At 41.0% G+C, this 25,188-nt stretch overlaps 2 protein-coding genes across 3 annotated transcripts; both read right to left on the reverse strand.

The window, feature by feature from the left end:
* Window positions 1-804: 804 nt before the first annotated feature.
* LOC121200612 (musculin) lies at window positions 805-2,362 on the reverse strand. Of its 2 annotated transcripts, none has more exons than XM_041066000.1 (2): window positions 1,687-2,362; window positions 805-1,486 (listed from the first exon to the last, which is right to left on the reverse strand). In XM_041066000.1, the coding sequence occupies exons 1-2, from the start codon at window positions 2,077-2,079 to the stop codon at window positions 1,406-1,408; spliced, it is 474 nt and encodes a 157-aa protein (XP_040921934.1). In that variant the 5' UTR covers window positions 2,080-2,362; the 3' UTR covers window positions 805-1,405. The 2 variants fall into 2 exon arrangements, with proteins under 2 accessions (XP_040921934.1, XP_040921933.1); XM_041065999.1 differs by having other exon boundaries at window positions 1,678-2,362.
* Window positions 2,363-5,089: 2,727 nt separating this feature from the next.
* Window positions 5,090-24,824, reverse strand: trpa1b (transient receptor potential cation channel, subfamily A, member 1b). The gene is made up of 28 exons (XM_041065923.1): window positions 24,771-24,824; window positions 22,551-22,706; window positions 21,861-22,023; window positions 21,472-21,647; window positions 20,636-20,743; window positions 20,324-20,432; window positions 19,611-19,756; window positions 18,682-18,818; window positions 16,779-16,827; window positions 15,135-15,234; window positions 14,928-15,028; window positions 14,257-14,432; window positions 12,849-13,013; window positions 12,611-12,725; window positions 12,266-12,432; window positions 11,855-11,945; window positions 11,669-11,728; window positions 11,437-11,529; window positions 10,222-10,292; window positions 9,940-10,096; window positions 9,708-9,797; window positions 9,190-9,359; window positions 8,978-9,107; window positions 7,974-8,156; window positions 7,710-7,778; window positions 6,868-6,969; window positions 6,611-6,729; window positions 5,090-6,205 (listed from the first exon to the last, which is right to left on the reverse strand). Exons 2-28 carry the CDS (start codon window positions 22,644-22,646, stop codon window positions 5,992-5,994), a joined length of 3,357 nt encoding a protein of 1,118 aa, XP_040921857.1. The 5' UTR covers window positions 22,647-22,706; window positions 24,771-24,824; the 3' UTR covers window positions 5,090-5,991.
* Between the last annotated feature and the right edge of the window lie 364 nt (window positions 24,825-25,188).

A 25,188-nucleotide genomic window follows, 5' to 3' on the forward strand; every position in this document is an offset into this window, starting at 1 on the left:
CATCCATCTGTAGTCACATCATTTTGGGGTTTAACCGAATAAAAGGGACTCCTATAGATCAAGAGATCACTGTCAGACATTCCCTCGGTGTCAGCTATGTGCGAATGTGTGATTGGACAAGTGTGTAAGTGATAAGGGGGATGGTCTGTCTGTAAGTGAACTGCAGCTTCTCCCTGAACTTTTGACCAGTTTTTTGTGAAGCTCAAGATCTCCAAACTCTTATAGATGGTATTTGACAGGTGTGATGATGTGGTACAAATCTAAATGCAGAATCAGCTGATTTTAACCAATGACTGATTATGACTTTTTTTTTTTTTAACATATTAAAACTTTTGTGGCTCATTAAATGAATCCATTTTATAACTCCAAAGGAGATTTGCACATTTACATATGTGGTGTGTGTGGTGGGTAGCTAGTTGTCCACAGAATGAGCTTTACAGCAGAGATGCAGTAACACCTGCGCTGTGTCAGTTCATTTTTCAGCAAAGAAAAATGAATATAAGATGTGCAGAAATATGTAATGCAGCCTGGAATAAAAGGAAAAAAAAAGTGATCTCAGCCTTTCCAAGACTCACACTTTGTGTCGGGTTACATGCACAAATGATACAAATCATATTGTTTTTATTGGCTTTTCACTGCATATGAATGCTGCAACTACTGGCCATATCTCTTTAAACCATCAAAGTTCACGGACCTGCTTTTTGCACATTTCAAGTCATGTGACATCCCGTGCTCTGTCTTAGACCGCTTGATCTATGCATGAATTTCTTGCTGCTAAATCAGTGGAATAATAATGATTCTGAAGTTTAGTTTAACACCTGGAAAAAAAAGATGACCGTTACCAAACATTTATCAGAAATGCAAATATTTTAAAGCACAAACACACCACAAACGCAATAAATAGATCTTGTTATAGAGTAATCCTGCTGTGCACGTGTGCCCTGTGATCTGTGCAAAATAGATAACACTTGACTGCACTCTAATACCTGTAAGAAGTACCTGAATACATACAGATACGAATACTAAACAGACTGCTATTGTATGTTACACACACAGACTGCGCTCACAAAACCATATTGTACATCAATAAGGTTTTGAGATCAGCTGTAATGTTTAATGAAACACTGTGCAACAGTACGGCAAGTGACAAAATTTGTAAAAACCCAAATCCAGAATTTTAAAGTCAAATATAAATGAAGACAGGAGGTTACACTCAATGTTAACATGCCATCATATTGAGTTTAGCAAACATGCACGCAACAAAATATAGTTCAAAGTCACTGTTTAGGACATGGGGGCCACAAATGCAAACAGTTTTTTTCAAAGATGAGAACTAGAGAGGAAGGTTTCTGTGTCAACTTCTCTCATTGTCTTCAGGTTCTAGCAGAAGAACTAGAACTGGTTTCTATGCTGTAGCTCCACAAAGTCTTACAGTGGCTGAGATGTCTTGGTCCTCTGATCGTCCCGTCATCATAAAGGGCCAGGTCTGTTAAAGCAGAGGACAACAGGTTCATCAGTAAAGAGACACACCCAGCACATCTTTCCAGAGACACCATGAGTTACATTTGTCTTTAGAAATGTCCATTTCGTTTTTTTCTTCTACTTTAAAACATATTATAATTTACATGCTGTAGAAATCCTAAACAAACAAAAGTAAACAAAGTTGCATCTTCGTACCAGACTGACCGGATGCGCAAAGCTGTTTTCGAACCGGTCATCCTGCAGAAGCTGTCTCAGGTGAGATATGTAGCTCGAAGCGAGTCGAAGCGTGTCCAGTTTGGACAGCTTGGTGTCCGCTGGTACCCAGGGCAGGCTGGTTTTTAGTCTGGAAAAAGCTTTGCTCAGCACTCTCATCCGCGCCCTCTCCCTGGCGTTGGCCGCATTTCTCTGCGACTGTCGCGCCTCCTTCTGCTGCGCCCTGGAGAGTCTGCGCTCCTGCTTGATCCTTCCGTCCACACCTTCGTCCTCCAGCTCCTCGTCCGAATATGGGTTGGGATCATAGCATCTCATTTTCCGCGCCGTCCTTCTGTAACAAGTCTCATAGTCCTCAGCATCGCTTGCTGCGGAGCCAGTGGACATGGCTGCTCCACCTGTGCCTCGGAGGCGGACAGGAGTGGACGCTTTGGGCACGGAAGTGATTGAAAAATAACTAGATTCTCAGCTTGATGCGGTTTTAGTAACTTACAAAAGCTTTGAAATCAGCAGCCTATCAGAACTTTTCAAATATTCCCATTTGGTAAAGCGACAATTTAGGCCAGCCTGAAACCCTATAATGTCACCAGTTGATTGGACTACAATGCCAACTGCATGAGGTCAAGTCTGAAAATTGCAGCTCTCTCTGAAACTCAAACATGCCTCCTTGCTTAGCTACCCCTCTAATTTAAGTGTCCTGGACTTGGCATCTGTACAGAGTTTTTTCGGAACATTTCTCCTCCCCTTTTTTTCTCCAAGCCACCATGACCTCAGTTAGACCACCACACTGCCCCCCCGTAAACTGTTAAAGACTTAACTTGCTCATCTGCAACTTGATAATGACATTAAGCCCTGTAAATGAATGGCTTATTATTGGTAAATCTAGTGGGGGGTGTCTGTAATGGAAGTGCAAAACGACTCTAAGGAAGTCTGAGGATTGATTATACCAAACAAGCATAATCCCTCAAATGTTGAACTACAAAGGGGCCACAATTTTACTGATAATAATACAGACAACCCATAGCAACATTTTGGAAATGCACATGTAGAATAAACATTTCCCAGGTTTGTCGGTCCCACAGATGTGTTTTGGTAATAGAAATGTCTTGAGGACCTTATCAAAAGTGCCTAATCCTTTGCTGGTTTCACAGAGGGATTGGGTTTCTGCAGATGGAGAAGCCTTTCACACGCAGCCCGAGAGCACCAGCCCCAGCTGTTATCGGTTCCCATGACATCTGGAGCGTTGGCATGACAAGGGTGTGGCAGGGGCGAGGAAGCACCATCCTCATTCCCATAGTATCACAAATGTTTTTTTTTTTTTTCCGCAGCACTTCTTGGGCATTTTTGCATTTGTTTTGGGTCCTCCAGACATTTCAGAGAGCATCGACGTATAGAGATGAGACAGGGTAGCATATTTTACTGTGGACAGAGATCAAGCGCTAACGGAAGGGGGGAAAGAGAAGAAGAGGGTGAGATTGCTTCAGACCTCCAGAGGCTACAGGATTGCAAAATGTGTTTGCAGAGATGCCAAACTGCCTGAAACGTTTCAGAGAAAGAAATACTGTATTTGCTTTACCCAACGCTGCCCTTCAGACAGAATATCTGTTGCAGTCTGTCAGAGTTGTAAACATCATGAGACACAATGCAGGGAGCACATTGCAAAACAAATTCAACAATGCAAGTCAAGCTTTGGGGAAAATTGAAACGAGTTTGGAGGTGTGGGAGCACGACTTCTCAGAATGAACGGAAAGTTCTGTGTCCATATAGCACTTAAAGAAATCCCTCCTCTACGTTCTCAAGATATTCCCAGAAAATCCCAGGTCCCTGTTAGCTATTACTCCATATAATATGTGTGAAATTTAGATTTTTTTTTTTTTTTTATGACAATAGCAAGACTCTGCCAAGGATTACCTAACTGCAGCTGAGATGCATGCTTGATTTTTGGTAGCTGGCCATGCCAGGGTCACTAGAGGGAGGAATTACTGTACTGTACTCTGCAATGGACTGAATGCTGCACTGTACTCCCAACATTTCCCAGGATGGTGTGCAACTTAAAGCAACACACTAGCTTCAATCTCACTTTATTAAGCTGCTAATAAGTCCAGACTTTAAACACTTATTAGTGGTTTATATCGATGTTCCAATTCCGTTATTTTAGAGCCAGGAATGCGTTTTACTTCAATGTTGAAGTGCTCTGTTGTTTTCCTCTGCTCAGATTTCCCTCTCTCCCAGACCAAGAATGCTCCTTAATCCAAGGACACATTCCTATGCTTCCCACAATCCCTGCTCTTCCACGCAGTCTTCGCAAGACCCAACATCAGCTGGACCTTTGACGGACCCCTGCTCATAGCTTAGCCTTGGATATGTCATGAAGCTGAGATATTGAGTTGTGCCGGTAAGACAGTCAGAGCTTCAGGCAGAGTGCCATCTCATCCCTTTCCACTGCATCAGTCAGTGAGGTGAACGGCCCAAGTGACACCCTTGAAGGTGCAAGCTAAGGGATTCTGCTGTCAGATTTACTCCTCAGTTGATAAACTGTCTTTTTTTTTTTTTTTTTTTTTTTTTACGTAACATGAAAAGGTATTGGCTAGGTGACACATATTTCAAGTTGCTGCTTCATTCACTGTCAACTAGAGGCAGGTCGGCATAAAACACCCTGCTCATTTGTTATTCTGTAGATGTAGCTTTTCAAGTAAAAGCAGAAAATATTGTCCAAAACATCAGTGTAATTGATGGTTACATGGTTTTTTGTATTTGCCCTGGGAATAATTAAATTCAGGGCCAACAGTAATAAATATCACTCGAAGCTTGACTTGAAGGGAGAGCTAACGTTTGTCTATCAGCAAAGACTTTCAGAGGTCACGACCCCAGCTGGGGCCCAATGCTAGAGAAGCGGAGGGACAGGTGCAGGCTCATGATCTCAGAGGCCTTTCTCTGATTCTTATGATTCCCATTAATCGCTACTGAAGCAGCTCGCAAGACGCAACAACAAGCTGGTGTGTGACACCAGAGAAGAAGACAGAGCTGTAAAAGCCTTGATGACATTGCGCACAGTGGACACAGGGACATTAAGATCTCTGGAGATGGACTTGTAGCCTTGAGATTGTCCATGTTTTCCCCCACAATTCTGTCTCTCAAATCCACAGACAACTCTTGACTCTTCTTTCCTTTCTCCATGCTCAGTGTGACACACAACACAAAGTCAACTTTCCTCCATTTTAACTGGTTGCAAGTATGATTACTATACTGCCCGCACCTGTTACTTGCCACAGGTGCGTCTAAATACAAATAACAGGAGCATTGTATGCTTGAAAAGCAATTATTTCTTACAATTTTGACAAGGTGCCAATAAGTTTGACTTTTTTCTTCTTCTTTTTTTTGTTTTGTTCCTATGCAAACAAAAGAAATAAATATGTGAATACCAAAACATCTGCAAACGCAACAAATTTCTGGGAGACATCACTGTATGACCAATCACTGTATTTGTGTAGATATGATATACACTGAGGAAAATCATAATTTTGCTTTGAGTTTTTTTTTTTTTAAATAGAAATCTTAGTTGCAAATAACATGCCACACATGGGAGAGTTTTTTTAAGCTGTTACTGCAGCTAAACGTCTATCTGTATCTCAAGCGTGGCTCAACTAACAAACTTTAATTTGATGAAAACTGATGTACAACCTCAGCTTTATATATAAAATGTAAAAACATGTACCTTTACTTTTTTCTTTTTTTTTTTTTTTTTAACGTTTAAAGATATTTTTAATAATAAGGTGGAAGAAAAGGAGAGGTCATACGTCGGATTTGATAGATGGAGTACATATTACAGAGAGAGACACAATACAAGAAACGGCATGTGTGTATGTAGTAGACGTATGGCACGACTGCATGCACACCACGAAATGACTTTCATTAATCAATATGTCACAGGTGGAGTTATGGTACGGTTTCAGCCAACAATTAAACATTCGACAGCAATACCACTAATTCTAATGGCTTAAATTCTGTATGCAACAATATTCAATGTTCAGGGTATAATTATTTAAAGCCACATAATAGTAACTCAGTTAATAGCACTTAATTGAAATGAACTGCTTGAATATATGTAAACAGTAGATACATTAAAGCGTTACGCATTAGAAAGACAAAGTCTACCTCTTAATTTAATGAACTACGTTGTGCAGTAGTCATATAATTATTCTGTGATTACAAATAGCTGTATGATGTGTTTGTTTATTCACTTAGTAAAATTATATTTTAAATTGCGGCTATGTTTAGAGGTTATTCATCTCGTCCTCTTTATTTTCTCTTGGACTCGATGGCCTTCATCAGTGGGACCCACCGAGACACAACCTGTCTCCGTGGCTTAGCCTGACTCAGGCTCGGCCACATGCTACCTTTGACGTTCACGGGGCCATCGTACTCGTCGGCCTCTGAGCTGATCTCCATCTTCTGGATGATGAGCTTCAGGAGGCAGTGCTGCTTCTCCAGCATGCTTGACATCTCTTTCAGCCTGGAGGGGAGAACATCAGGTGATGTAACTCGGTGGCAGACCTTTATTTGAACAGATTTATAATCAAGCTATCCGGGGGTGGTGCTGATGTGTTGTTCCATGAGCTTACTAAGGGATGAAAGTGAGACTGGTCACAGTCTTTATTTCTTTCTTTCCACTAGGGGCTGCTCATGCATCAGAAACAAGTATCAAATTGTTCTTTACAACTTTGACTTTCCACACTATTTAGTTTGCACTATGCATGAGCTCATAAACTAATTTTAATTGTTGCATACCGTACAGTAATTTCTTATTGTCTCTGCTATATTTATTGCCTATAATCTCAAAGATAATTTTGCTTACTTGCTTTGCTTTTATGATTCTAGACTCTCATATATTCACCAGGTGTACCATTGTGTGCTTTACCTGCCCTTCTGCTTTATGAGCTCATTCTCTAGCACAGTGCAGCTCTGTGATTTGGCCTGCACACGACTCCAGATTTCATTTCCTTCCTCTTCGCCTGAAATTAATTGCCTTATATAGTGCTGTAAAAAAAAAAAAAAGAAAGAAAAAAGAAAGAAAAAAAGGCGGGATTAATAAAGGGAAAATATCTATCTGACATAAGTTACAGAGATAAAGTGATGTGTTGGACAGAATCTGTTCATAGCAAACAATGAGCATACCCTGGAGCACTTGCGGTTGGGGTAGATGGTTATGGACGGTTTGTCGACTCGTTTCATAAACCAATAAGGGAGCTTGTCTTCCAGAGCGGTGTGGAGGTCAATCTTGGGGCAGTAAGTGAGAGTTTCAGTCATTTTGGAGAGAAATCTAAAGTTCTACATTCTCAAACATATATTATTAATTATAATTTGAAATGTAAATGGACTGTGTGTGTGTGTGTGTATATATATATATATATATATATATATATATATATATATATAAAGTTGAACACTCAAAGTGCTTTTACACTACAAGTGACATTCACCCATTCACCCTCACACACTCACATTCATACAGCAGCATTTATGTAAGCATACAGTGGTTTAACTAACACACACACATTCACACAATTTGGGGTTCAGAATCTTCTGTCATGGGCACCTCCACATGCGGATAGGAGGAGCCAGGACTCAAACCACCAACCTTTTGATTAGTGGACGACCGACTCCACCGCAGTTACAGTAGGCACATGTCACAATAGCACTGCCTTAATCATACAGGCTATATTCGTATTAAAATCTAAATAGCTGTAAAGATATATTTGGGTTCCTCATATTTTGAATAGTCTGATCTTGCATCATATTTTCAAAACCTACACGTAAAAAGGCATCAAGAACTAAACACCATCATCTACTGTGCTTGTTTTTTTCGATTCTTCTTTCGTGTTTGCTTGTTTGTCCATCATGGACAGCCATGGCAGACTGAGCAAGCACAGAGAAGGCAGAATGAAACATGTAATGTCCTCTTTGTTTAGCAACGGCAACACATATTTAAAAAAAAAATAAATAAATCTCATACATACCTGCATGGCTATTCTTTTTAAGGCAGCATTTCTTTGGACTTCAGCAATGTCTCCAACTGCTAAACCAATCTAACCAAAGACAAATAAGAGCCATCTAATATATAAATGAAATATAAAAAATAACAGCTTGTAATAATCTATATGAAAGTAGAGGCCTTGGAGTCAATGATAATGGTGTCAAAGAGCTGACACTGATTTCCCTAATACCTTAAGTGATGCAAATAAACTTCTGTGAAATGTAAGTGGGGACTCTCACGTGCTTACCATCAGGTTCACCAGCAGTATCGGCATGAGCAGCACAAAGCTGACAAAAATTAAGTAAGTCAGGAAACCAAAAGGAAGCTTATCGTTCAGATAAGCTTCCAGGAAGTTGTTCTGGTAGTTCAGTTCCCCGACCATCATCACAAAGGTCTGCATCACTGAGAGCGGCACGCTGTCAAACTCTCTCTAAGGGCGAAAAAGAACGTCAAATTCGAAAGAGGTACATGACAATGCATTATAACAAAACACGTATTGGTGCCCACTTGCCCTGATGGGTGCTGTAAATGATCTTACACAGAAAACAGTAATCTGTAATAAAATGCGTAAAGTAAAGTAAAACAGCTCCATCACCGTGTAAAACTACAACTTGTAATTTTTACACTTTGTTTTTTGGTACAGATTAAATAAACAAAACATACCATGTTCATTAATAAGCTCTACAGGTGTTGGTAGGTGGATTTTGTCGGGCTTGTTGTTTCCCCTGTATCCAATCCATGTGCTAAACTGAGCTAATTGGCTGCTGCCTGCAGCTTCATATTTACTATACAGACATGAGAACGGTATCAGCTAGAACAGTTCCCACAATCACATACAGTTTTTACCCATTTTGGCCGGTGACAACAGCATGAAAATGAATGGCTGCTGAGGATAAAGCCTTTTGTTATTAATGACCACATGGCATTTTATCCACCTACAGTATAAAATCGTTTTTTTTTTTAACTCCAGTACTGATAATGGCAAAAATTGTCCATTCTTTCACTCTTTCAAATGCTCTTTAAGCAAGTAAGCCCCGTTGAGGATGGAAAAGATGGAATCATAAAAAAGCTACAGACAAAGTGATACAAAATCAGACTTCATATAAAAAAAAATTACTCTAAACATAATAAATACTGAAATGAGGCTAGAAGTAGGAAGTGGAAATATCAAATCATTCTTGAACCCACTGAAAAGGCTTTAGAGTTTTAGTCTTACTGATTTTTTACACTCTTACTGCTTTCTTCTCCTACCTGGTTGAGCATTAAAGCATGGAATGCCAGTCCAAATGCTAACATCAGGTACATGAACAGCATTACGATACGGACCAGTGTCTTCAGGATCTCTCCAAACATCACAACATAGATGCCAACTCCCTCAAATCTGAAGAAAAAGCAAGATCATACCAGTTATTTGCTTTTGTACCATGAAAAACACATCATATTGGTGTCAGAGTTAACACTACCTCTGGAGATAAAGGAGAAATCCAACCCAGGAATTTAAAACTGCCATTGCCCCCGCTTGCCAGTGTAGAGAACCCTCCACATTGAGAATGACGGGGATGATGAACAGAAGAGAGAAGATGGCTGAAAACCAGTCACACTGGTTGGAATAGTCCTTGAAGTAATTCCAGCGCTTTTAAGTAACAAGAAAAGAAAAATCAGCAAAAAATATAAAATAATAAGACAAAAAAAAATGTGTCTTACTCAAATGTTCTTCTGGCTTGAGTTCAGCTTGTTTAAACTGTTTATTACTGGACCTGTAATGTGATGTGGCAGTGTTTCTTACAGCTCTATAATGAAAATGACTGAGGTGAAATGTGGAGGTGACATTCTGACAGTGGTCATCGAGTTATCCTGCAGATCTAAATCGGAGAGCGCTCATCCATCACACCGGATCGCTGGTGTGTCCACTCAGACCTGGTGCTGACCGGATTTATGAGCACATGCGTTATGTGAGGTAATGACACTTGAGTAACGGTACCTGTTGTGATATCTGCACCACTTCCTTCGCTATGCAGTAGACGTTCATGGCCAAGACCATCACCATACAGAACGACAAGAAGAGACTTTGCTGTGAAATGGCAGAATTGAGATTTACTTTATCTAGGGAGAACGCATCACAATCACATATGTTTATTATGGTGAGTCTACTACTACTGCATTATTTAGGCACATAAATTATTAATTGTCCTCATCACCACTGTCATCAGTACCTGTGTGAAAGAGATGGGCACCATGATGATACTGTGCTCGCCTGTGTCAGTGGTGTTCATCGTGGGCCTCAGAGTTACTATCAGGTGAGTCAGGGGCAGCAGGCCCAACAGGTACAAAAACATGTTGAGCACATGAGCTGTGCTCCCGTACGCAACCCTGCGGATTAAAACAAAGAAGGAAGACACTTAGAACCATTATAACATCAGAAGACTGATATCGCAACATATCAGGGGAAAATATCCAGAGTCTCAGGGGTTAAATCACACTGAACACACACACACCACTTCATTGCCAGGTACTTTTTGCAGACAGGGTGGTTGAGGAGCTCAATGCGGTTGTACTGCACCATCGCCTGCAGAAGGAGTAAGAAAAAAAAAAAGTAGCCCACTGTTAATGGCACATTTTCTATGAGACAGGAGAGAACAGCCTGAAAGCCTGCAGGATTTAAAGGTGCGTGCATGTTATTGATCTCTGCGGGAATAATGTGGGATTACATCAGCAGGCAGAAAGTATTTCTAACATTTGGTGGAAGATGAGACTGTTTATATCAGATCAAACAATACAGGGCCACTGTGCTGATTGCTGTCGGGGTTGCAAAGATTTATAAAGATCCCATAATGTACTTATAGTTCAATGATTTAATCACTCACTAAAGGAAATTTGCATGCAAACTGAGTCTGGTTTTGTACTCACTGTGAAATGGGAATATACAATTTCACATATAAATTTATGTGCTAATGAGTTGCCCTTTTTTTTTGGTAGGTTAATGAAGTGGTAACATGTCTTAAATCTTTGCCTTTTCAGATGCCAAATGATCGACAAATGGCCCAAAAACAAAACTGCCTTGATTGGCATTGTGGCCATGACTCCTCTTCCCATGACCTGTCCCCCTGATGAATCCACTGCTGACAACCAACAGCACTGCACGCTAAGAGGCGTTGACCCAGGTGACAAACCGCAACGGGAGAAACAGGTGGAACTCAGAACACATTTAACAGCTTGTCCATGAACGTGTACACACATAGTGGCCAGCAGCAACTTCACCTTACAGCTTATTCCCACCTGGTCACTCTTTGGGGTCGAGCTAGAAAGATTGACCCACAGTCTGACAAAGTGTCACCATCTTCTTTGTCATCAGCTGTTAGCAAGTCACACACAGGGCTTAGGAGAGCCACGCCACTGCACCTCACTAACCAGTGAAGGGAAAGTAAAAACCAATGACAAAGCCACAAACCTTAGCTATGTTGTTATCACTATCACAGCAGAAAAGTAGACAGAGAAACGTGCCAGTTATAGATGAATAGGCTAATCCTGTTCAGATAAGCCTGTACAGGCGAAATTTGACCCTACGGTTACATAAAGGTGAGTCTCCAGACTTTCATTAGCGGGTGATACGTGACTACAATAAAACTTTACTACTTATCAGTCATGGGGGAGTAGATTATTTGCATTCTGCTGCACCAAAATTATATTCTAGAAAAAAAAAAGTTGCTTACATTGAGGGCGGCTAGTGGCTGAAACCTTATGGCCTTGTCAGTTGACTTCTTCGCAGCAAGGGGAGCTTGGAGCCATCTGAAATTGTATTCAATCTACACCACAAAAATTATTCTTATTATTTTAATGCTTTTTTTTGCCTGGCATATAGAGTATGTTATACAAAATGTATATCATGTAGATGTGTTATGGAGCGTTGTGATATTTTGACTGTGCAAGTTGTGGCTGAATTACATGGTAGTCATGACTGTTGTGGTCATCATCAGATTCCCTGACGCAGCGGTCCAATAGATGCTATTTAAGAAAATAGAAAAACACGTTGAGAGACAGTGTAGCAAGCTACAGAGAGTGCTAAGTTATGATGGCTACTGTACACATAGATTTATGATGTGTTTTTTGTTTTCTTTGCCAGTGGCAAACCTTGCAGGTCTCAGGCAGAAACTCAATCATGTCTAGTATGGGACATCGCTGGCTTGAGCCTGGTATGAACAGCACCAAAGCCTCAGCACATCTGGAAGAAGAAATACACAAATGAATCTTAAACCCAAACCTGGTCATACCTGCAGAAATGAACAAATGTGTGATGCCCTCAGGAGCGCTTTTTTTTTTTTAATGGCATCAATTCATACTACTGAAAGCCATGTAACTTAGAATTTTTCAAATGTTTCTTTAATGAAAAGTTAATGAAAAGTCTGCGAGAAACATAGTTATCACAGCACAGCACTGAAATAACAGATAAAAACAGCACATAAAAACATGTTGTATAAAAGCGTTTTTTTTTCTGTTGTATTTTATTTCTCTACAGCACAGACACTCGTGTTAATAACGCACCTGTCGCTGTCAATTATAGCATTGACCACATCTTTTCTCCCATTCTGCAGAGCTTCATGGAGGAACGATGTGTCATTCTTGTTTAAGATGAGCTCTGCTCCCCGAGCCAGAATGAGCCTGACTGCAGCCACATGTCCCGCTCTTGCTGAGATATGAAGTGCTGTGTTCTGGTACAACAACACATAACAGGAGACAGCAAGATGCATTTATTGTAGAACAGCGACATCTGTTTTATTCAGTGCTACTTGAACCAGATGACGATGATGCGTACAGTCTCAAAATGATCACAAATAGACAAATGGATTTGGACAAAATAGAAGTTTTTGCAATAATAATAATTCATACCCCATCTTCATCTGTTTTATCCAGTAACTTGGGATTGGCTGACAGGAGAATGTCCATAGTTTGTGTGTATCCTTCAGATGCAGCATGGTGCAGACAAGTCCAGCCCTTATAATCGCTGGAAACAAGACATACCCAACCCAGGTAAAGAGTACATAGATATTATTGAACACCATGCTTTTGTATGTGCAGTATATATAGGCTTTGTTTTTATTTTGCTTGTGCACGTGTTTGGATTTACCAGTGAAAGAGAGCTCCTTTGCGCAGCAACAGCTGCACCACCTTGGTGTGCCCCCCTCTTGAAGCCAAATGAAGCGGAGTCAGGCCTCGTTCATCACCCTCATTTAACAAACGGGAGTCTGTGATGGTCTCTAGCAATCGGTGACACGTATTGATGCGGCCATACCTGAAAAGAGACAAGGGACGAGGAGAAGCATTAGGTCGCTGAAGAACCTTTTTTTCAGAGTTATGCTCTGTTGGTCTCTAAAATGGAAATGCTCCTTGTGCAAGGCCCACAGCACAGCGAAGCCAGAGGTTGGGGGCAGTTACAGTACAGCTTCTGCTGGTGATTTAGTATCTTGCTGAAAGGCACTTAAATCTACTGTTACAGGACTTGAACCTGTAGGTAAAATATAGGTAAAAATATGTAGGGGGGCGTTAGTGACTAATGGTGCAACAAACTGTGAGAAGAGATAAACAGAAGTGACATATTAGCTTGCACGCTGATCTTTCTTCGTCTCCCAACCTTTTTAAGAAGGTCAGCAGCACTTTGTGTCGGTGCAGAAAGGGAACGAGGTGCCTACAAGAGTTAAAGAATGATATCATAGCGAGGCCTTCATTTGCCCTCTAGCTCTAATGAAATGGGTGTACATGATCGAAAAATCAATAACAATAATGTTGAACGTCCGTTCATTTCACACTATTAGCAGCATTTCTTCACATGTGCCTCGCTAATTGAATTCTATTCTTGTGACAATTCCTATAGGTCACAGTATAATAGGAATGCCAAGGCAATTCATCTTCAAAAGGAGGAGGAGGAGAGCTTTTGAAATTTCTCACAGGATTAAAACAACCGAGCAGGGAGGTAAATGTTTTAAACGCAGTTACATTGTTCATTTTTCATCTGACCACTGCTGTTCAATTACATGGATAAGTCTTGGTTTTAGGAAGATCGTAAGTCAAAGTCCTTGGAAGAGCCATTTTTCATAACCATTTAATACTCTTGTGAGCTCATTGATCAATACACAACACTTGTCACGGAGTAACTAGAAGAACAATGTCAGAATATGAGCTTAAGCTGCATGTGAAACTGGAAGCCAAGCTTTTCTTCCTGTTAATAAAGCAATGTTCAAAAGCACAATGAAATCCTGTAATGTATAAAGTTATGGCTTCAGAGTTGACATGAGATACATATCTGTGGTGTAAAATGATTCTTGTAGCTTTAAAATAATACAACTGAAACAATATAAAAGGAGCCCCATATAGACACTGCATCCCGTGCTGATCAGTGTCAACGGCAGTGATATCGCTGGTATTTTGTTGATCAAATTTGCTAAATTTAAGCAAATCTGAGAGAAAATCGGGTCAAATCAGTGTTGTTTAGTTCAGTGGTATGGAAAGCCATGCCCTCTGGGACCAATTGAACTCACTGAGCGGCAAAGTGCAAGGCAGACTTCTTGTCCTTGGACTTGCACGAGAGGCCGACCTGCCCCGAGAGGCCCAGCATGTTCTTCACTGAGTCATGGATACCCAGTCTGCAAGCGTAGTGGAGTGGGGTGCAGCCCTCACTGTCCTCGCAGTTCAGCAACTCCTTCACACTGTTGTGCTGAAGTTGAATACGTTACAGACACATTGCATTGATACAATATAATGTACATCGTACAGTAACGCGTATTAAGCTGCCGCAGTCATGCAGCACAAATTGTCCCATATTATATAAGTTCTACCATGGCTACTGTTACATAGACATACACACCCATACACATATACTGATAATAATGCATTGTAATGATAGAGATAAAGAGAGGCAGAGATAAAGCGAGATCCCATTCACACACTGTGTGTAAACAACTGTTAAATGTAAATACATCAGCTTTCCTCTGTGGCTCTTTGACATTAATGTAGCCTAAGGTAAAGCTCACAGTGTTTTAAAGGACCATCATCTGGCTTAGTGAGAGGAGCCGGCCTGGAATACACGCAGCTAAAGCTCAAGGCAAATTGATCAAGGATGGTACAGTAATTAGATTCCAATCTCTTGATAACTTGTCTAAGCAGCGTACAGTGCATTTGATAAGCAACAGGTTGCCTTGATTAATAGTACCTGCAGTACTTCTTCTGGAAGATTCTTCAAACCCTTGGGCTGCAGAATGGCCAGGTGGAGGAAGTTACAACCGCATCTGTCTTTCACATTTACATTTGCCCCTAAAAAGATATAAACATGTGCATGAGCGTGCACCACCTGCATTATTACGAGTTCTTACAAACTACGTGAGCGTCGCTTGCGGTGAAATACAATACAGCTGCTCACCTTTTGACAGCAGCAGAGAGACAGTTCTCCATGCTCCGCAGCTCGTAGCCAGCAGCAAGGGAGAGTTTCCTTTACAATCTGTGCTGTTTAGGTCTGCGCCCTGAGAAGAGAGGGTACCAAAGCTTTACCATTACCTCTTTAATTACCACATTCATTTTAACACACACTGCTGTAAGTACTGCAGGCAAACAAGACCACTGCGGGGAAATGAACAATGATCGTGTTTAATTCTACACTGCATAATGTCAGATGTGTAGCGTACTGATGATGACATTAAATGGACCTTATATATGAAATGGACGCATTTTAGATACATTTTGATTGTGAAGATTTGTTTAAAAGAAGTTCTTCAGGTGAAGGTGTCAACTGACCAAACCCTAAACCCCTAACAGCGATTGTCAAATCATAGCTTCATGACCTTAGCTAGGCAACGCACGTCTGTTAAGCTTTGGATCTGCCCACATATGGAATCAGTGTGCATAGGTATGGAGGATTATTTTACCCAGAATTCAAATTAAAAAGGCAAAATGGGAAATTAAAACAGAAAACGGTATTATTATTTTAGTACTCAGGATGCAGAAATACTGCCTTGGAATCAAAAACACAAGAGCAAAAGTGTGAGGAATTGATTAAACAGTGTGTTTATCTGCTCTAATGTGAGCTACAATCATCAGCATGCCCACCTGGCAAGTTTACTACCAACAGTAAAAAGGAGAACAAAGGAGCACATCATTAACCTACTACAGTGTGGAGGCTTACAAGTTAAACTCCTTTAAAAAATAGCCCCATTCACAACTAACACATTCTATGTAGTATTTCACCAGCCGATCCTGGCTGCTGTCAAAGTGAAGCTAAACATTAGCAGCTCTGTCCTGTTCTTTGCTGGATTTATACTCTAGTCTGGAAACAAGGACATAGTGTTTAAAAAAGGTACTAAGAATTTTTAGGGTACAACAGCCACCCTTATCACTGCATGGTGCCATGCCAGAGCAGAAAGCTATATATATATATATATATAGCTTACATATATCCTGTATAGTGAAACAAATTAAAAATACACCAAGCCCAAAACCTTGGTGGATCTAGTGGTAAACAGTTGATACTGAATTTATCTTTGGTACCAGGTGAGGTCATCCTCTGTGGACCATTTGAGAGTTTCAAAGACAAACACACTCAGTGTGTACAAGTCTGTTTCCTGTTGCAGTGTTTGCCAACAGAATGAGTTTACAGGAGATAAACTCTTGTAAAGACCCCAGTTTTTTTTCCCCCCTAGCAACACAGTTTTGTTTAAATGATCTATAGAGTGTAACAGGTGGTGACAGATGGTCTACAAGCAACGGGTAGCACTATTAACCTTTACTAAGCTAAGAGGTGTAGTTCAAATTATTGAGGGTATGGCCAGATCTCTACAAGTATCAGAGAAAACAGTCCTGAGTACAGATGCAAAATCTGACAATTAGCACAATTGCAGTATTTACTACAGAAAAAAAATGCAGTTTTCCTGTCCTTGATGCAATTTCTTTCACTTAAGGCAAAAGATTAATGACACAACCCTTGATACTGAGGATGGGAACATCCTGTGCGTAACAGCTGTGGGGTGGGGTCGCGTGTATTTGTGTGTGTGTGTGTGTGTGCTTTATTTACCAAAGAAATGAGGTACTCTGCCAGCTCTATGTGGTCAAATATTGTAGCCCTGGAAAAGTAAACACAGTTGTTGTAAACCAGCCACACAACATATGACTTTGTGAGTCAATGTCCTGCTAATACTGTTGCATGTCAAATAAGGACAATCTCATTCTAATTCTGCTTTGTCAAAGCATGATATAACAACCAGATTTCCCTTCGTACTTACATCTTTTATCTCCAGGATAGGAATGGTTCACTTCAATAACGCACTTTAATAACTAGTTCCTGGTATTCCGGTGACAGTCTCAGGAGAGAAACTTAAGTACAGGAAGGATGATTTCCACGACTGAATAATGGTCTGCAGAGAGCATCCAGAAATCTGCAAACCACAGATGATGCTTTGTCTGGGGAACGATGGCTGCAAGGGGTGGTTAACTGGTACAATTTCCTGATTCGATTCAATTATGATTATTGAGGTCTCGATTCGATTACCAATCGATTACTGAGTTTCCATATGACAACAGTAACCCCAAATACACCATAAACGCACTGCACCATTAAAAAAAAACAGTCAGCTGCTGAAGTACTCAACTTCTCTTTTATTGAGAAACATCTTAAAGCAACTTCAGTATTGTGCATTATAGCTGTAACTTCCAAATTAGTTTTTTTTTTTTTTTTTTTTTAACTCGTATTAGATGTAGTCTTTCACTGGGGCTAATTTTGTCGTCACCTCGTGGAGAGTACGTTGATTCAGTGGAGCGACGGGCTTCAGGCGGTTGTCTTTGGCCCACGCAGGCTCTTCTGGATTGAAGCGCGACATGTGAGCCGGAGGAGCTGGATGCTATCCCAGCTGACTCCGGGCGAGAGGCGGGGTACACCCTGGACTGGTCGCCAGTCAATCGCAGGGCCGACACGCAAATACAGATAACTACACACGCACACACTCAACTAGGAGCAATGTAAAGTAGCCAGTTAACCTGCAAACTCCGCGCAGAAGAGCTCAGACCGGGTTTCGTACCTGAAGCCCTCATGTTGCTAGTATTGCCACAGTACTTTAGCTTCGTGCGGAAAAGTTTGCAAACAACGTACGTCCTGTCGAGGTGTTTAAAACTCCTGCCACGAAAACCAAAATCCATCCACACGCTCGCTTTTAGCCCATATGGAGCCGGACGGATTGGCTGGTTACCGGTTAACGCTTTTTCTTCGTCCATTTCACGCGCCTCTTGCCTCGCTAGCATAGTAAGCTCGCTCGCTGGCTCTGTTACAAGGTGTTTTGTTATGACTGTTAGTCAACAGCTCCCCCTTGCGGTTAAATCCTGTATGACAGCCAGTAACTGGAGAGTCACTGATAGATATATAGATTTTTTTTCTTAAAAAAAATTGATCTTTATAAATTTCATAATCGTCCATAATATAATTGCGATTAATCAATAATCGTTTTTTTCCCCACCCCTAATTTCACCACCAACAGTCATTGGTTAGAATTACTCGACAAAATACCAGCCATTAGTCAGTTTGGTTGGAGTATTTTGTAGAGCACACTACAGAAATAATCAAGGTGAGGACTTTAGTTTCCAGATCTAAAAAAAAAGGGGGGGGGGGGGGGCATTATACAATGCTCCCAGCAATCTGTTCCTGCCCACCTCCACCCCAACTGCTTGTCCTTGTATCAGGGTTTCCTCTGCTCCCATCTGTGCCAACACAAATAGCTTTTAGATAAAATCAATGTGGGAAGCATTTCTTTATTATGTTTACATATCATTGTTATTGTCCCCATTTAAAGCTCATTATTCTGCCAGCCATGCCTGAGGTTTTTATATCCATGTTCCACTTGTTTGTCACAGTGTTATAGTGGTGAGATTATGCAGATGGACTGATCTTTACATAACGTGAACAAGCAGCTGAGACGGATTAAGCCCACCTGTGTAGAGGAGTCTGGCACGCCCCGTCAGTCAGGTTGATGATGTCTTCCACTCGGTCAAAGGAGGAGAGCATCAGTTTGACTATCTCAGTAGCACCCTGGGTGCAGGCCAGGTGTAGGGGTGTGCATTTGTCATTCTGGACAGCAACAAATAAGGACATATTATTGGTAATGAATTATAAATATTCAAACTTTCTTGTGTCTGCTCCACACAGAGACACAGTGACATACTGAGTTAGACAGAGCAGAACATAAACACTCACACAGGAATTAGGATGCCCACAGGCTCTCACATGTACACCCAGTGTAACAGTAGCAAAGTATCTTGCTGGCTGAACATTGGAGGCTGTAACACAAGCCTTTAATGAGATAACCAGGACTGGCAGGAGGAGGCCAGTGATCGCTCCACTCAGCTCCACAGTGTAAATGGAGGTAATTTGTATCAATTTAGCCAACCGAAGCTATTACTGTACTCACTATTCCTGCTGTGGCTCTGGCCACTACCCCAGGGCTAGACATAATGATCACTCCCAGATGGGTGTGATAAGACTGACGTGCTCTAACAGTACAAAGACTGAAACCTTTTGCCAGGGAAATGCTTTACAGGTGTAGGCAAATGAGATCTGTATTTAAAAACAATGCAAATCCGGCAAAGCATGGAGTGGACAGATGAAAGGCGAATAGCAGCATTTGTAATCTGGAGCTCCCAGGTGTTAAAAAATATTTTTGACTATGTGATGCAGAGTGATATGGAAAACAGCCAACGCTTTGACAATCAAATTAATGTCTGCCCTTCTTGACGGCCAATTTGAAGGTTTATGAGAGGTGCAGACTTATGCAAGTGTAAACCCAACATAGAGATTTACAAGTACGTGTACATGCACGAACTTGTCTGCATGCTTTTCTGTTTGTTTTGTCGCCGTCGGTACCTGTTGCTGGTCAATTTTGGCCCCGGTAGCAATGCAGAGGCGGATGGCTTCGATGTTTCCGCCGCGAACGGCCAGATGGAGGGGACTGCTCTTGGATTTGTCTAAATAGTTGATGTGGGACCCAGCTACATGGCCAAACTCCTCTCCTGCAGAGAATAAATAAGCTGTTCCTTAATTGTGAATAAAATACTGAATTAATGTAAGACTCTTGATGAAGGCTTCTTAGTTAATGCTTGTTGGTATGAGTGTGTTTGTTTTTACTGCTGACTGCTGTTTTAACTTCCTTCCTTCTTTGACTTTAATATTTAGGTTATTTGTTTTTTGTTTTTTTTTAGTGAAAGGAAGTAATGAGTAATCGTGCCCATTCATGGTGGGCTGTCTATGTAAATTCCCAAACAGCACAGGAACCCATTAATTTCCTTGCTGAGCAATCACAGAAATATCATAAATATTTTGTGCTCCGACTAAACCTTCCTCCAACGGCACAGGATTTACCAAGCAGACCTCCCACTGTGGATAAACACACTGTCAGTCTGTGGCATCTGGCTTGTGGATGAAGTAGCACGAGCATTTTTCTGCAAAATGACTCTGGGGGTGCTGAGGTGAACTCTCTTGTTATCTGTCAGCTCTATGTGCTGTTTGGCCTTGTAAAAACTTTTTCTTTATTGTCAGCACTTCCAATTTTTGATGATAGATCATTCCTTTCGTCATACCGGCCTTCAGGATCACTTCCATGGCTTTCTTTGCACCTGCGAAGGCAGCTGCGTGAATGGGAAAATGGCCGAGCTTGTTCTGTTTGCAGAGCCGCGCTCCATGCTTTATCTTTGACAGATTGGAGAATTGATGGAGAGGAAGACAAACGGAGACAGTTTATTGTCAGAGACAAAGCTGCAGCGGGGTGGCTGTCATTTTGAAGCAAAGCTACGCAATCTGTTCTGTGCAGATGGACACATATCCTTTACAGGCCTTTTGCACGTACAGAGTATGACTGAATATAGACATGAATCTGAAAACTTTCTACATACCAATATGCTGAGAGCCTCAAAGTTATTGATAGAACAGGCCAGCATCAACGGGCTGTTCCCGAGGTCTCCCTCCAGATTACTGTCTGTAGCACCGTAAGACAGCAGAAGCTGTAGGGAGCAGAGATAAAAACTTAACGGTGAGCTCCAGGCTGTCCTTACTGTCCTCAGCTCTGCTACCTATACACCTGTGTCCTTTACTTCCACCATATTGCAACTTTGTCAGTTTGTGGACAACAGCCAAATGCTATGGAGATGACATAACAAGGTCTTTGCGAGTAGACTGTTAAATCAGGTTTTGTCAGATATGTAAAGAGTTGTGGCTGTGCACAGTGACAAGTTCATGTAGTATAACGATGTGATGTGATAATGTCTTCATGATGAAGACTGTAAGACTACCAGCTTTCTCCTGAGAAGGAAGTTAAGATGAGGATGCCTTTTGGAATAATGGCTCTATCAGAGTGACCAAATCTTGGTTAGAGAAAAAAAAAGTGACAAAATACTATGATTTGATCTGTTTTCATATAACAAATCCCACAAAAATAAAATATAAAATGTATGAAATAAAATAGGAATGTGGGGTAAGTAACACCTTTTCCCTGTTAGACGTGTTACTTTATAATCAGGACAACAAAAGGATTTCTGTGTCATTAATATCTATGCTTTGAGCTGTGTAAGTGTACTGTGTATATTTGCTTATCTTAAAATATTTACCAGGGTATGAGGTGTGCCATTTGTGCTTAAATAAATCTAGCTATCACTGACAAAACACAAGAATGCATGAGGAAACACGCTTCATATAAACTGTTAACTCAGCTGGACACTTTCAGCCAGCTCACCTCCACCAGGTCGTTGTGTCCGCGGTTGACAGCCAGGTGCAGAGGGGACAGGAGGGCAGCGTTGAGGATGTTGGGGTTGGCCCCCAGGTCCATAAGGGCCCTGCAGCTCTCCGCCTTGTTCCTCTCCACTGCCCAGTGAAGGGGTACATTGCCCTGCTCATCACAGCTGTTTAGCTCTGAGACAGGACACGAAAACACATGCAAATACATAAAGATGTGTGCACTGCCACCTCTACCACCAACTCACCCTTGTACCAGATATAATTAAAAAAAAAATCAAACATACTGATCCATACAGTAACTTAATGACAGAATTATGGTGCTTCACAATACACATATTTTACCTGTGCTGGAGTGCATCTTATGATCGATGACTGAGGCGTGCTTACCCTGTGGGTCTATGACAGCGCTGATGTATTGGATGAGGGTGACGTAGCCCCCTGCGGCGGCGTGATGAAGGGGACTCGCTCCACATTCATCTTTCTCACTCAGGACCTCTGGGCTCTTCCTCACCAGGTTTTCCAGGAGGGTTAGGTCGCCCTTCTCGGCCAGCTGCACGGTAATATTTTATGTAATAGGACAAAGAAGAGAAGATGTCTGTCCTCATATGCTTCACCACAGATTATATGATAGCAAGAATAACACTTGTAAATGCTAAAAGACATTAATAATTATCCTTGTGTGTGTTTTCTGCAGTAATAGTTGAAATATGATATAACAGACATTAGTCATTTTTCCAATCCACAGGCCATTATAATCTAAATTTCAATTAGAATTAAATACTACAACTCACGTAACATTATTATACAATACCAGAGTTGTTGTCAGGCCTCTATTCTGCTCTTCACAATGACTTTTTTTTTAAGGTTGCACAGGGTTGGGATTAGTGATGGAGTGTTACATAAAAAATCCCCATATAGTAAATACTTGTAGAGGAAAGAAATCACTTCTTAAAATGCCTTTTTGTAGACATTTGCGGTTTGTGCAGTTTGTCCCTTTACTACATGAAACACTTTTTTTTTTTTTTTTACTCCGTATAAATTTGTTTGTTTGTTCATGCAGTTTAGTATCAGCCTCACCTCGAACACATTGAGGCTTGCCAGGGCTGGATCCTCATCTTCTATCACATATGTGTAACAGCTGGTCTGTCGGGCCACTTCCCTGCTGAAGTTCATCGCTCAACAGACTCTCAGGGGAGACGAGCCCTCACAAAGAGTGACGGCAATGACACGTGTCTAGACATAACCACACACACACACACACACACATACATGGACACAAATATCTGTATGAAAGCAACAGCAAAATGCCAAAATAGAAAACAAATCCATCACAGTTTCAATCAAGTCATACAACTGAGCACATAAAGCCTTCTTTACAAGCTAAAAACACATAACGCTATGTGACGGAGAGGGCAGATAACGCCTTAAGCTCCCCTTGCCATGAGGGGATGTGGGCACGGATGACTTTGTCTTTACCCCAGGGTTGAAGCCCTTCTGTTGGAGAAAGCAATTACAGTATGTTCTTCACAGCCGGGGGGCAGCTTGTTTGAATCTGTCCCAGGTGTCCTTGCCTGATCCAGGGTGAGCAAGATTGAGAAAGACCTTGTAACTGTATTGTATGAGGCCCCTCAGTCACATCAAAAGGCCAAACCGCAAATTACATTTTTGGTGGGCAAACCATAATGGAGAATTCTCTTTGGAAATCCCCTCAGCCTAATGCAGTAGCATTCCTTTGGTGTATTCTCTGACTGATCGAAGTTTTTTTTTTTTCTTTTTTTCTCAGGTGAAAGCAGTGGCGATGTTTCACCTATTGTGGACGGGAGTGATTTTGAGAAAGTTATTTTATAAAATATTTTGTTTCTGTCCCTCACTTGATTTACGGCGCATTTCTGCACATGGGTCAGTTCACCTGGATGGAGGTTCTAAACAAGCCTTTACTGGCTCCTTTAAGGTGAACAGAAAGACTCTCTCCAGATGAGAGATCAATAATTAACTCTAACCTCTGCGACCTGTGGTCGCCATGGCAATCAATTTAATTCACTTCTCTTCAGGCAGCCCTGCAGATTAGTAATGGATTGTTCTGAGCAGTAAATGAAGAAAAAGAAACATAAAAGTAAAAGTAGCTTTTACTGGAACATGTGGTCTTCAGGTAAGGATTTACCTGTTTTTTTGCACCAATTCTGAGGTAGGTAGACACATACAGTAGGTAGACTATTGTCACAGATGTAGTATTACTGCTGAGGAAGACCCAGAAATGCAATACGGTATAGTTTCCCCATGTTTGCAATAAGAAATTGCAAAACATTTCAACCTGAGAAATGTTTTAGTACTTCTCAGATAGTTGGATCAGGCTTGTGCTTAAGTTCTGACCAATAAATTCATACAGTAAATTATGCCTCTACTGCGCCAGTTGTCTTTAACTTACTTCACATACTTTTTGGTCTAGACAGAATTTCATATTACGGTACAAAGTGGACAGTGCGGCTTCATTTTCTCCTCTAATTGACCGACTGTATGTCATATTTCCCATCATTTCCGAGCATCAGCGGTAAATAAGTGTCACTGGTTTTTTGTAATTGAGCCTGACCGCTTTGCAGAAGCCAAGTGTGCAGGAAGTGCACTAATGAACTCGGGTAAACACACATTTGTCAGACACATGAAAATGAATTAGAGGATAAAATTGCATTTAAAAGAAACATCCTTGCATGCAAGTGGTTTTCTTTCAGTTTAGTCTCACATTGTTCATATTAAACAGTATTGCTCACACTCACAGTATGGGATACTATATGTGTGAATGATGTTTGCAGTTGAAAAACCTAATTTACTTAGAATACAGTGCAGTCAGATCTTAATAATAGATGGATTAACTTAATTAAGAAAAGGTTTTTGCAGCAAAATAACTAAAATCAAATTTAAAGTGGCACAGCTGACTATTAGATTACAAATCATGCTTACAATCATGGAACATAAAAGTCAAAAGTGATTATAAAACGAAATAAAATGAATAAATGATAAACTCCAATGAATGAAGTACATATTTACTGAGGACGTGTGTTGCCGTGCTCAGTGTGCGCACTTGTTGGATGTAACTCACACCCTGCATCAAAGATATTTAGTCAAGTTGACGTTTTAAGCGAAACACCTGCTTAAACTTGAAACCGAAACACATTTACCTCAATAAAAACATCTGTCAGCATCCGAAATACCCCTAATATTTTCATTTAGCCTCATTGTTTTTGAGAAAGATGAGGCAAAGTTCAAGCGGTAAAGACAAAGCTGAAGACAAGGCGTACTTACTGTATTTGTGTGATGCTCTTGTATAGCTGAACAAACTGGATGCTCTCCTCACCACTGCCATAGGGCTTTAAATAGTGTGGGGAGCGAGCTATTTCCCAGTCTGTCTCCTAATGCAGGCAAGACGCTGCCCCTTGTGACCAAATGACTCTCATGATGTTTTCACAGAGAAGAAGGCAAGCCCATGTTGTAATGTGATAGGAAAGTTGGCTGGCAGCAATACATTAAGCAGCCAGCGCCACTTGCTGTCTCCCTCACAGTAAGTTAATGTGCCTGGATGCTTCACAGGGTATCTAGGAGAAATGTGATTTTTAATCCTTTTACACAGTAAAAGTTCATGTTTATTTACAAATTTGACACTTCCTTTCTCACTGGAGGAAACAGAGCATATGTTCATTTTCCATCATTTCAGGTTTCCAGG

This window comes from Toxotes jaculatrix, chromosome 20 (genome assembly GCF_017976425.1).
Source record: "Toxotes jaculatrix isolate fToxJac2 chromosome 20, fToxJac2.pri, whole genome shotgun sequence".
Lineage (NCBI taxonomy): Eukaryota > Metazoa > Chordata > Actinopteri > Toxotidae > Toxotes > Toxotes jaculatrix.